General features: G+C 33.6%; 2 protein-coding genes across 2 annotated transcripts in view; one reads left to right on the top strand and one right to left on the bottom strand.

The window, feature by feature from the left end:
• Positions 1 to 5,075, top strand: part of LOC102803002 (conserved oligomeric Golgi complex subunit 7-like) — a gene marked incomplete at its 5' end in the record, with an annotated part of 73,194 nt that extends 68,119 nt beyond the window's left edge. Inside the window, 3 exons of the mRNA XM_085499993.1 lie at positions 724 to 861; positions 973 to 1,063; positions 2,521 to 5,075. Coding sequence (XP_085356119.1) covers positions 724 to 861; positions 973 to 1,063; positions 2,521 to 2,593 — 302 coding nt within the window. The remainder of the gene's footprint in view (positions 1 to 723; positions 862 to 972; positions 1,064 to 2,520) is intronic.
• Positions 5,076 to 11,675: 6,600 nt separating this feature from the next.
• LOC144353337 (uncharacterized) lies at positions 11,676 to 13,548 on the bottom strand. Its single transcript, XM_085499907.1, has 3 exons — positions 13,116 to 13,548; positions 12,533 to 12,676; positions 11,676 to 12,082 (listed from the first exon to the last, which is right to left on the bottom strand). Exons 1-3 carry the CDS (start codon positions 13,546 to 13,548, stop codon positions 11,676 to 11,678), a joined length of 984 nt encoding a protein of 327 aa, XP_085356033.1.
• Positions 13,549 to 13,794: the final 246 nt, after the last annotated feature.

Genomic DNA, 13,794 nt, shown 5'->3' with positions numbered 1-13,794 from the left:
TGTTCAAACTGGGTATATACATTAGATATTATGGGACCTTGATGCAATTAATTTTGTTTTTCAGATAAGATTCAAAATGGCTGACTGGCGGCCATTTTGTTTTAATGAATGTGGTTCTCGTGCCATATCTCTGACTTGCTTTCACTTATGTTCAAATTTTAAATATTCATTATACATCATGTCATAGATAAACAGATATATTGGTTTGACAATCCTATTCAAAATGGCCAAATGATAGCCATTATTGTGCTAAAAAATCATCAAATATCAAGCATTTCTGGCATTTATGGATGGATTTCGTTCAAACTTGGTACATACATTAGACATTACAGGTTCCTGATGCACGTCATTTTATTTTTCAGATTGGATTCAAAATGGCTGACTGGCGACCATTTTGTTTTAATGATTGGGCTTCTAGAGTCATATCTCTTAAATGCTTTGACTGATTATATTCAAATTTTAGATATTCATTGTACATCATGTTATAGATATACATGTATTCAAAATGGCTGATTTTGAATGCTGTTCCAGAGCAATATCTCTCAATATGGACAAGTACTTGTTTGATGATCAGATGCAAATGTCAATCATTTTAATGTTAAAAAATCATATTCCTGACATGGTTATATTCCAGCTATATTACTATAAACAAAACTATATATCTTAAATTTGATAACTAACGGGGACTGTGACATTCATGGCTTGTTTCTTTATCTATTGTAGGTGAACATGAAGAAGATACAGTAGTGGATCAGTGGATAGGATCTATCGCCAGGGCAACCATGCATCATTATGTAGAACAGATACTGATGGTACCACAGCTCACAACGCAGGGCACTAAGCAATTGTCAGCAGATATTGGTGACTAACAATTATAATTAAAGTGAGATCTATTGTTGGAACACCAACTGATAATACAGTTCTATAATGAGGAAACTAAGCTTTACTTGACTTGATTTCCTCTGTTTACAGATTACCTGTGTAATGTACTAGATGCACTTGGTATACCAGCTTCAACATCACTGTCTTCAGTTGATACCTTACTTAAAACACCCATAGCTCAGTGAGTATAGGTTTATTACATTAGTTATTTTGTCACATAGGGAAAAAAATGATTTTATCGATACATTTATTAGTCCCTGTTCGGACATAGTCTGAAAACAAGGACTTATAAATTGACCTTCATGGTGTGCATTCGTCCGTCCAGGCTTGCCCACCATTATCTCTGACATGTCTTGGCTGATCAAATTCAAACTTAATACATACATCATATACATTTATATATATATTTTATGCACGTCCATTTAACAATCTGATTTAAGATGGCTGAATGGCAACCATTTTTATGTTTAAATTTTATTTCTCCTCTTTTGGAGATTGATCTGGTCATGTATAGATGGATTTTGTTTAACCTTGATACATACCTTGGTCATACAAAGACTTTGATGTTCTTCATTTTGCTTTTCAGATCAGATTCATAATGGCAAACTGGCGGCCATTTTCGTCAAAAAATGCTGTTTCAGAGCCATATGACATACCTCATACATACAATCAAGTTAAAACTTTTTAGCTCCGCTGTCGATTTTGTCAAGCGGAGCTTATCATATGAGAGATTGACTGTTGGCATCCGGCATCCGTCGTTGTCCATGTCAATGTTTTACTTTTTCGACTTCTTCTTAAAAACTACAAGCCTGAATGCTTTGATACTTTGTGTGTATGTACCTGGGGTAGACCCCTCTTAGATTTGTTCATTTCATGATGATATCTTCAATTCTCTAATTTTGGTGAATATTTTTGTCATTTTTGGTAAATTGTGATAATTTTGACTTCTTGTTAAAAACCTCAAATCCAATTGCTTTGATATTACATTTATAGATACTACATGTGGACCTTTCCGAGATTTGTTCATTTTGTGATGATATCTTAAATTCCCTAATTTTGGTGAATATTTTTGTCATTTTTGGTAAAAAGTGATATTTTTGACTTCTTGTTAAAAACCGCAAATCCAATTGCTTTGATATTACATTTATAGATACTACATGTGGACCTTTCTGAGATTTGTTCATTTTGTGATGATATCTTAAATTCCCTAATTTTGGTGAATATTTTTGTCATTTTTGGTAAATAGTAATATTTTTGACTTGTTAAAAACCGCAAATCCAATTGCTTTGATATTACATTTATAGATACTACGTGTGGTCCTCTCTCAAATTTGTTCATTTCGTGATGATATCTTAAATTATCTAATTTTGATGAATATTTATGTCATTTTTGGTAAATACTTTTTGGTATACATGTACATACTATACATATTGTTCATTTTCTAATGATATCTTCTGATCTTTAATTGAAATGTGCATATATTTGTTTGATTATCACATTCAAGATGGCCAAATAGAGGCCATTCTAATGTTGAAATTCATCATAATCGAGCGCTTCTGTAATTACCTTAAATAGCCAATAAGTATGAGAATGTGGTTTTGATATCATATTCACATTTCTCTTATGTTTATCTCTTAGGTATGAAGAGATTGGTGATGACATTGAGGCTAGACTGATAAATGCTGTTGTTGGAATGCGATCCATAGAATAATCAGTGAATGTCATGGTTTTCAACGATGTCAGTTCTCTTTCTAAGATAACAAACTGTAGCTATTGTAACCACTAGACTGTGTGCAATGAATTGCATTGCTAGATGGTGATAGTGTCAAAAAAGACATGGACAGCATGAATAGGATATAATGTTATATAAACATGGTGAAGGTGTTGCATGAAGTGTGCATGCTGAAATAGACATGGCAATTCATGTCAGGGCAGGTTATGTTTTCATGGTAATTATCAACATTGGTCCTGGAACAGATCTGACAACATTGAAATGAACAACATATATATATATCAATGAATTCGTAATCACTGTAGAAACCTCCAAATACAAGCTGCATTAATCTAAGAGCTAACAAGTGTGTTTTGTCAATAATGACTTCGTTAGTATTTTCATATATTGCAGTATTTAAGAAAGTGTACATCAGGAAATTGATTGACAGCGTAAGTTGCTATTAGCATTACAGCTGGTATATTTATGGCATGTTATATCTGAGTGGGTGCATAACAACATTATCGACCAATAAGATTATGCTTATACACAATCTGATTAAAATCTGATGTAGTGTACGGGCTTTAATTATTTTGGCTATAAACTTGTTTTAATTTTATTTTTTTTACTTTTGTTATTAATGCCCTTTTATTTTATTATTTTACTTTGATTTTGATTTTTTTAATTCCGCCCTACCTACATCTGATCCGACGCCTATGTAAGTCCCGTTCAAATCTCGCGTAAGTAACAGCCAATCACAGTCCCCCTTTTATACAGGCTGTCGGTTGCTTACTTTTCAGTGTATACGGGCAATTCTTCTGTACATTTATATTTTGCCCACTTGAATAAACCATTAATAGAAAATTGCTAGTATATTTTTATTTGCAAAAGAAATTCCACAGCATTTTACAATTTTTGTCATTTCATTGAATATTTTTTTCACTTCCAACAAATGTGTACACTTCCAGATACATCTTCGCCAGCCAAGGTTCGTTCATTCAGTCATCGCTTCAATTTTACATCACTGAGCATAATTATCTAGAATGGAAGCAAAAAAAAAGTAAATCGTAATGATTAGAACACTGTAAACAGCTATAGTAAACAATGCAAACTGATTTTAAATTGTATAGCGGTCACCGGCCCACGGCATCGACGCAGAAAATTGGAGCAAAACAATATTTCCTGATCAATTGCGATGTGTTCCAAATAAAAAATATATTATTCCAGTCCAAATCAGCTCATTTACTTTAATAAAGTGTTATTGTATAATGTACAAAATGTTGATACAATTTGATGAATATTTACGGCTTCAATATCGTAGACGATTTTGGCCCGATCGTCAACAAAACATCACCCGTCTCCAGGGCAGGCGACTGGAAAAAGACACTGGTGTTCGGTCGAACCGGTGGAAACAAAATCGTCACTCCCAGAATAACTATGCAAAATAACGATCTAAAATCGAACCATTCGAGCCACAATATTAACATAAAAATGACTTTCGTTGCATTTGACAATGATAAACTTACCGAAAAGCCGTGTTTTTCTCGGTCGGTATAATCCGCCATTTTATTTGAGTGTGTTTGCCATCAGACTCTGCCCGGTGACGCCATCATGTGCGCTATAGAAGGAGGTCTGTGATTCGTTGACTAAAATCGTCGATAGTGGGTCTCGTTGAAATCTCGTTACATAGGCATCGGTTCAGATGTAGGTAGGGCGGAATTAAAAAAAATCACAAAATCAAAATCAAAGTAAAATAATAAAATAAAAGGGCATTAATAACAAAAGTAATAAAAAATAAAATTAAAATAAGTTTATAGCCAAAATAATTAAAGCCCGTACACTACATCAGATTTTAATCAGATTGGCTTATACATTATGCCTTGAAATTTCAAGGTGAGAAAAGAGGGGATAAAATATTTAAAGATGTCATTTTGGTAAAAATACTAGTAGTTTATTCATAAGGAAACAAATAAGTTTATTCCATCCACTAATGATGTTTTTATAGTGCATGTAGTTGTCTCCTAGCAACAACTGTGATTTAGCATAAAATGCTTACATTTTGTGCACATTTTCCCAAAAATACATCATTGACAAGCTGATATGGTGATTTGAAGCAAGTCATGGCTGAGGGCTAAGACAAAAAATATATTCATGAATAAATGTATAAATTAATATAAAAAGGGAAATAAAATAAACTGGAATGGGAACAATGGAGTTTTGTTTTATATGTTTCTTGATTTTTGAACCCGCACAGCAAATATGAAGACATACACTGGTCATTTTATAAATCTGATATTTCGGGTATAAGATTGCACTTCATGAAAAAAGATGCAATATACCAGTCTCTTCCCAGATCTAATATTACATTATATTATATTTGTTGACATGTACAATGGCACTTAAAATGGTGAAATCAGTTGAGTAAAAAAAAAAGAATATAAAGACAAATATTAGACATGAATAAAATGAGCCTATAACCAAATCTGAGTTTGTGATTGTTGTATTCCAAAGTAGTAAGGATGCATCTTGTCATAAATTCATTCATGTCTTGTTCACTGCTATATCACACTACAATTGTAGTTGCTGCTTAAATTATTTGTAAAACTGAGTAACATAATATTCATGTAATTATGTTAACCCGAAAAAGTGCATTATTATTTCAGCTTTTACTAATTAAATTAGTCATTTTTAATTCGGATAAAACAAGGCCATGTAAATTAGACAATCTCAGAAGTATGTAATTGAGAAAATCACAAAACATCAGTTTTAAAATGTGTCCAAGTCATATTTTTCACATTTTCTGTGGTACTGCATAGAACAGATATGCTATGAGTTGTAATACACATTACAGTGATTCTGTAGAAAAAGAAGTAATAAACAATTCATTCAATTGTATGCGCGACTATTTTGGTTTGAGTATCGTTGATGATTACATCATATCTTTGGCTAATCAGTCTTCTTGTACAGTGATCTCACTCATTGGATGTTAATTTCTAAACTAATTCATAAATTAATACTATACACTGTATTACAATACATGCTTTTTCCTTTCCTATTCAAGTTCAAAATGCTTACGTTTAGTCTTACGTAATACATAATAGGCACATAGTTTCATCAAATACATTAAAACACTGAACAGCAGCACCATACTGTGAAATACAAAACTATCTACAAGTATTTCTTATTTTATGAAAAAAAACAATCAGCCTATTGTTAATATATGGAGGTCACGAAGTCACCCTCTTGTGTACTACAACTAATCTAATCAAATTTACATCTCAAATCATCCCTGTGAGCGCCCTCAACACAAGGAATACAGTTATGTTTTGTATTTCGGTTTTTTTTTAGTTCTTCAGGTATTTTTTCCATTGTAACAAATTACCTCCATTGCCAGCCAAGCATTATATTGTTTGGCACTCACGAATACCCGTGTTATGTTCTAACATTATGTAATCTATACATTGCGTGTCAAAACACTCTGTCATTCCACTTCCAGCATTTTTCAGACCTAGTGGTCGGTCTGAAAAGAACAAAAACATTATGAGAAACAAACTAAAACAAACAATCGTGTCTTTTCTCAACATGCGATAATTCTCACTTTTATAGATTCATAGTATTATACCAATGGCCACACACTCTTACTCGTTATAGATTCATAGTATTATACCAATTACCACACACTCTTACTCGTTATAGATTCATAGTATTCTACCAATGACCACAAACTCTTACTCGTTATAGATTCATAGTATTATACCAATGGCCACACACTCTTACACGTTATAGATTCATACTATTATACCAATGACCACACACTCTTACTCGTTATAGATTCATAGTATTATACCAATTACCACACACTCTTACTCGTTATAGATTCATAGTATTATACCAATGGCCACACACTCTTACACGTTATAGATTCATACTATTATACCAATGACCACACACTCTTACTCGTTATAGATTCATAGTATTCTACCAATGACCACACACTCTTACACATTATAGATTCATAGTATTATACCAATGACCACACACTCTTACTCGTTATAGATTCATAGTATTCTACCAATGACCACACACTCTTACACGTTATAGATTCATACTATTATACCAATGACCACACACTCTTACTCGTTATAGATTCATAGTATTATACCAATTACCACACACTCTTACTCGTTATAGATTCATAGTATTATACCAATGGCCACACACTCTTACACGTTATAGATTCATACTATTATACCAATGACCACACACTCTTACTCGTTATAGATTCATAGTATTCTACCAATGACCACACACTCTTACACATTATAGATTCATAGTATTATACCAATGACCACACACTCTTACTCGTTATAGATTCATAGTATTCTACCAATGACCACACACTCTTACACGTTATAGATTCATAGTATTATACCAATGACCACACACTCTTACTCATTATATATTCATAGTATTCTACCAATGACCACACACTCTTACACGTTATAGATTCATAGTATTATACCAATGACCACACACTCTTACTCGTTATAGATTCATAGTATTCACCCAATGACCACACACTCTTACACGTTATAGATTCATAGTATTCTACCAATGACCACACACTCTTACTCATTATAGATTCATAGTATTATACCAATGACCACACACTCTTACTCGTTATAGATACATAGTATTATACCAATTACCACACACTCTTACACGTTATAGATTCATAGTATTATACCAATTACCACACACTCTTACTCGTTATAGATTCATAGTATTATACCAATTACCACACACTCTTACTCGTTATAGATTCATAGTATTATACCAATTACCACACACTCTTACTCGTTATAGATTCATAGTATTATACCAATGACCACACACTCTTACTCGTTATAGATACATAGTATTCTACCAATGACCACACACTCTTACTCGTTATAGATTCATTGTATTCTACCAATGACCACAGACTCTTACACGTTATAAATTCATTGTATTCTACCAATGACCACACACTCTTACTCGTTATAGATTCATAGAATTATACCAATTACCACACACTCTTACACGTTATAGATTCATAGTATTATACCAATGACCACACACTCTTACTCGTTATAGATTCATAGTATTATACCAATGACCACACACTCTTACTCGTTATAGATTCATAGTATTCTACCAATGACCACACACTCTTACACGTTATAGATTCATAGTATTATACCAATGACCACACACTCTTACTCGTTATAGATTCATAGTATTCTACCAATGACCACACACTCTTACACGTTATAGATTCATAGTATTATACCAATGACCACACACTCTTACTCGTTATAGATTCATAGTATTATACCAATGACCACACACTCTTACTCGTTATAGATTCATAGAATTATAGCAATTACCACACACTCTTACACGTTATAGATTCATAGTATTATACCAATGACCACACACTCTTACTCGTTATAGATTCATAGTATTATACCAATGACCACACACTCTTACTCGTTATAGATTCATAGTATTATACCAATTACCACACACTCTTACTCGTTATAGATTCATAGTATTATACCAATTACCACACACTCTTACTCGTTATAGATTCATAGTATTCTACCAATGACCACACACTCTTACTCGTTATAGATTCATAGTATTCTACCAATGACCACAGACTCTTACTCGTTATAGATACATAGTATTATACCAATTACCACACACTCTTACTCGTTATAGATTCATAGTATTATACCAATGACCACACACTCTTACTCGTTATAGATTCATAGTATTCTACCAATGACCACACACTCTTACTCGTTATAGATACGTCGTATTATACCAATTACCACACACTCTTACTCGTTATAGATTCATAGTATTATACCAATGACCACACACTCTTACTCGTTATAGATTCATAGTATTATACCAATTACCACACACTCTTACTCGTTATAGATTCATAGTATTATACCAATTACCACACACTCTTACTCGTTATAGATTCATAGTATTATACCAATGACCACACACTCTTACTCGTTATAGATTCATAGTATTATACCAATGACCACACACTCTTACTCGTTATAGATTCATAGTATTCTACCAATTACCACACACTCTTACTCATTATAGATTCATAGTATTCTACCAATTACCACACACTCTTACTCGTTATAGATTCATAGTATTATACCAATTACCACACACTCTTACTCGTAATAGATTCATAGTATTCTACCACTGACCACACACTCTTACTCATTATAGATTCATAGTATTCTACCAATGACCACACACTCTTACTCGTTATAGATTCATAGTATTCTACCAATGACCACACACTCTTACACGTTATAGATTCATAGTATTATACCAATGACCACACACTCTTACTCGTTATAGATTCATAGAATTATAGCAATTACCACACACTCTTACACGTTATAGATTCATAGTATTCTACCAATGACCACACACTCTTACTCGTTATAGATTCATAGTATTCTACCAATGACCACACACTCTTACACGTTATAGATTCATAGTATTATACCAATGACCACACACTCTTACTCGTTATAGATTCATAGTATTCTACCACTGACCACACACTCTTACTCATTATAGATTCATAGTATTCTACCAATGACCACACACTCTTACTCGTTATAGATTCATAGTATTCTACCAATGACCACACACTCTTACACGTTATAGATTCATAGTATTATACCAATGACCACACACTCTTACTCGTTATAGATTCATAGAATTATAGCAATTACCACACACTCTTACACGTTATAGATTCATAGTATTATACCAATGACCACACACTCTTACTCGTTATAGATTCATAGTATTATACCAATGACCACACACTCTTACTCGTTATAGATTCATAGAATTATAGCAATTACCACACACTCTTACACGTTATAGATTCATAGTATTATACCAATTACCACACACTCTTACTCGTTATAGATTCATAGTATTATACCAATGACCACACACTCTTACTCGTTATAGATTCATAGTATTATACCAATGACCACACACTCTTACTCGTTATAGATTCATAGTATTCTACCAATTACCACACACTCTTACTCGTTATAGATTCATAGTATTCTACCAATGACCACACACTCTTACTCGTTATAGATTCATAGTATTATACCAATTACCACACACTCTTACTCGTAATAGATTCATAGTATTCTACCACTGACCACACACTCTTACTCATTATAGATTCATAGTATTCTACCAATGACCACACACTCTTACTCGTTATAGATTCATAGTATTCTACCAATGACCACACACTCTTACACGTTATAGATTCATAGTATTATACCAATGACCACACACTCTTACTCGTTATAGATTCATAGAATTATAGCAATTACCACACACTCTTACACGTTATAGATTCATAGTATTATACCAATGACCACACACTCTTACTCGTTATAGATTCATAGTATTATACCAATGACCACACACTCTTACTCGTTAATGATTCATAGAATTATAGCAATTACCACACATTCTTACACGTTATAGATTCATAGTATTATACCAATGACCACACACTCTTACTCGTTATAGATTCATAGTATTATACCAATGACCACACACTCTTACTCGTTATAGATTCATAGTATTCTACCAATGACCACACACTCTTACTCGTTATAGATTCATAGTATTATACCAATGACCACACACTCTTACTCGTTATAGATTCATAGTATTCTACCAATGACCACACACTCTTACTCGTTATAGATACGTAGTATTATACCAATTACCACACACTCTTACTCGTTATAGATTCATAGTATTATACCAATGACCACACACTCTTACTCGTTATAGATTCATAGTATTATACCAATTACCACACACTCTTACTCGTTATAGATTCATAGTATTATACCAATTACCACACACTCTTACTCGTTATAGATTCATAGTATTATACCAATGACCACACACTCTTACTCGTTATAGATTCATAGTATTATACCAATTACCACACACTCTTACTCATTATAGATTCATAGTATTCTACCAATTACCACACACTCTTACTCGTTATAGATTCATAGTATTCTACCACTGACCACACACTCTTACTCATTATAGATTCATAGTATTATACCAATTACCACACACTCTTACTCGTTATAGATTCATAGTATTCTACCAATGACCACACACTCTTACTCGTTATAGATTCATAGTATTATACCAATGACCACACACTCTTACTCGTTATAGATTCATAGTATTATACCAATGACCACACACTCTTACTCGTTATAGATTCATAGTATTATACCAATTACCACACACTCTTACTCATTATAGATTCATAGTATTCTACCAATTACCACACACTCTTACTCGTTATAGATTCATAGTATTCTACCACTGACCACACACTCTTACTCATTATAGATTCATAGTATTATACCAATTACCACACACTCTTACTCGTTATAGATTCATAGTATTCTACCAATGACCACACACTCTTACTCGTTATAGATTCATAGTATTATACCAATGACCACACACTCTTACTCGTTATAGATTCATAGTATTATACCAATGACCACACACTCTTACTCGTTATAGATTCATAGTATTATACCAATGACCACACACTCTTACTCGTTATAGATTCATAGTATTCTACCAATTACCACACACTCTTACTCATTATAGATTCATAGTATTATACCAATTACCACACACTCTTACACGTTATAGATTCATAGTATTATACCAATTACCACACACTCTTACTCGTTATAGATTCATAGTATTATACCAATGACCACACACTCTTACTCGTTATAGATTCATAGTATTCTACCAATGACCACACACTCTTACTCGTTATAGATTCATAGTATTATACCAATTACCACACTCTTACTCATTATAGATTCATAGTATTATACCAATGACCACAATAGCTATAAACAATGAGGGAAAATATGTGCATATTGAAGTACTGTTTTACTCAACATGATTGCGTTCTATAATGGGGCGGCGATCGGCATATCCTTGCCTGTGATACAGTAGTGAGAGCTGGGTTGAAGGCGTGTCTATATTTCCGGTGTTCAAGAAGATAAGGTTTTGGTTGTTGATAAGTCCACACATTAGTATCCGGCGTGGCTGCCAATTGTGTTATTGACTGTGCAGTGGCGGACGTCGATGGACACTGTCTAGTAGGCACAGGTGTAGAGGATGTTGCTGATCTAGTGCCACACACCTGTGTTGGAAGCGGGGCATTGGTGTTGCTTGATGCATTGACTCGACAACAACACGTGACTATCATTATGAAGACAAGTAGAAATATTACGACTCCGACTGTGATGCCAATAATGTTAGCTATTCTCATGCCTAGTAAATAATTACTTGAATCTTCTGATGGCAAATCTGTGAACAAAATATGACATTACATATTATTTATACTTTTGCCACCCACTAATTCAACATTGATGAAATGCTATTCATCCTGATGTTGATGAGGTATAAGTACTCTGAAGTCGAAGCTATGAAAATGTATTCATTGAGATCGTTCTTTCTAGCTCGGTTTCCTGAAAATAGCCAACTGGTGTGCCACCTTTCACACCACATTTTACCAGTATATTTGTCTATAACATAACCTCTCGATGGTTATCATTTATAAATATATATAATTAAACATAAACATATTTCCAGAGGTATATTTTTACACTAGAGTGACCCAGTCTTTCTATATGTGTACATTAGTAGAAACAAACTCTCACATTGTATGGAAACGGTGTATTTATGTGTCTATTCCGTATATGGCGCGAAAATGTAACCTCTTCTGTAATGTAACAATTGTAATATTAGCGAATTCCTCACCAGTATATTTACATATCCGCAGATCTTCATCACTGCCATCAGGACAATGTTCTGTATTGTGATCACATAGCAACGACTCGTCTATACAAATGTCCACACTACTATCTTCGCATTTAAAGCAACTATCGTCTGGAAAACGAAATGGCAATATTCAAGAAATATAGGTGTACTGAGTCAATACGTGTATGCTAAGCAAAATGCACTGGGAGAAATATAGGTGTACTGGGTCAATAAGTGTATATTATAGAATAAATATATACCAACATGCACCTTGCTATGGCTATTTTATATTTTTTAATTCCCTCTTAGAATGAATTTATGGTTATGATAAAATTTGAATGATAATTTCGCCTAGAAACAATAAATGTCGCAGCTAATGTACTGCATTAATGATACAAATTTAGCGAAATACACCGGGAATAAACATTGGAAAATGCAGATGTGACTCGTCAGTCGATATCAAACATTAACCTTCGCCACAGATCAATTATCGATCCATTCCCATTGATCAACATGAGACTAAAGAACGTAGCACCTGTTTGCACATCGAATGAAATCATAGTCTTACCAGAATATGTTTTGAAGGCCATGAAGTAAATTCTGAAATCCATGGCGCTGCGACTCTGTTTTGTCGTTCTGCTCAACCATATAGTCAGAGAGTTCTCTGTTGTGTATATTTTGGTGGGTAGTCGCGATCCACCACTGTCATCTCCACACAATCCCGGTGCCAAAACCAATTCTCTCCCACCTTTAGCTTCGATTCCGTCGTACAACATTAGCCACGTGTCATCACAAATCGACGTATCCGTGGCGTCCAAGTAAAACTCTTCAAACTGCAATAAGACGTTCATTTTCGGTGGCACTTCAAGTGTAGCTACGCAGTGTATTCGCTCTCCTCTGTCCAGATGAAATCGTATTTCTCCTTCGACGCTGTTTAATAGTCTTGTAGAATAGTCACATTCTTCTTCTAAATTCACTGAAATAATATGAAATACAAACATTGTGGTACAATGCCACAAACTCTCCTTAACACATATAATGTCTATATTAGTTTATCGCACTGTTTTTTTCTAAAAAAAAACAGCTATCAAACGTGACACATTTTGCTTAATAAGGTATTTTAATTCAGCCCAACACAGCAAATATACTCGCCGTTTTCCGAGTTATAAATGTTCGCCGTATACGTGAATTTAAATTTAGAGTTATACCATGTGACCTGTCGGAAAATGAGTGTGCCTATGGCCATT

The sequence above is a fragment of the Saccoglossus kowalevskii genome, chromosome 6 (assembly GCF_978046115.1).
Source record: "Saccoglossus kowalevskii chromosome 6, keSacKowa6.1, whole genome shotgun sequence".
Classification (NCBI taxonomy): domain Eukaryota; kingdom Metazoa; phylum Hemichordata; class Enteropneusta; family Harrimaniidae; genus Saccoglossus; species Saccoglossus kowalevskii.
Note: the sequence above shows the minus strand (reverse complement) of the source record. Positions and strands in the feature narration are given on the sequence as shown.

Excerpts from the sequence above, each read along its gene's own strand:
- LOC144353337 (XM_085499907.1), bottom strand. The coding sequence starts at position 13,548 with ATGTTTGTATTTCATATTATTTCAGTGAATTTAGAAGAAGAATGTGAC. Across the intron at positions 12,677-13,115 it reads GGCCTTCAAAACATATTCTG|ACGATAGTTGCTTTAAATGC; the intron begins GTAAGACTATGA and ends TTCGTTTTCCAG. Across the intron at positions 12,083-12,532 it reads TACTGGTGAGGAATTCGCTA|AAGATTCAAGTAATTATTTA; the intron begins ATATTACAATTG and ends ATTTGCCATCAG.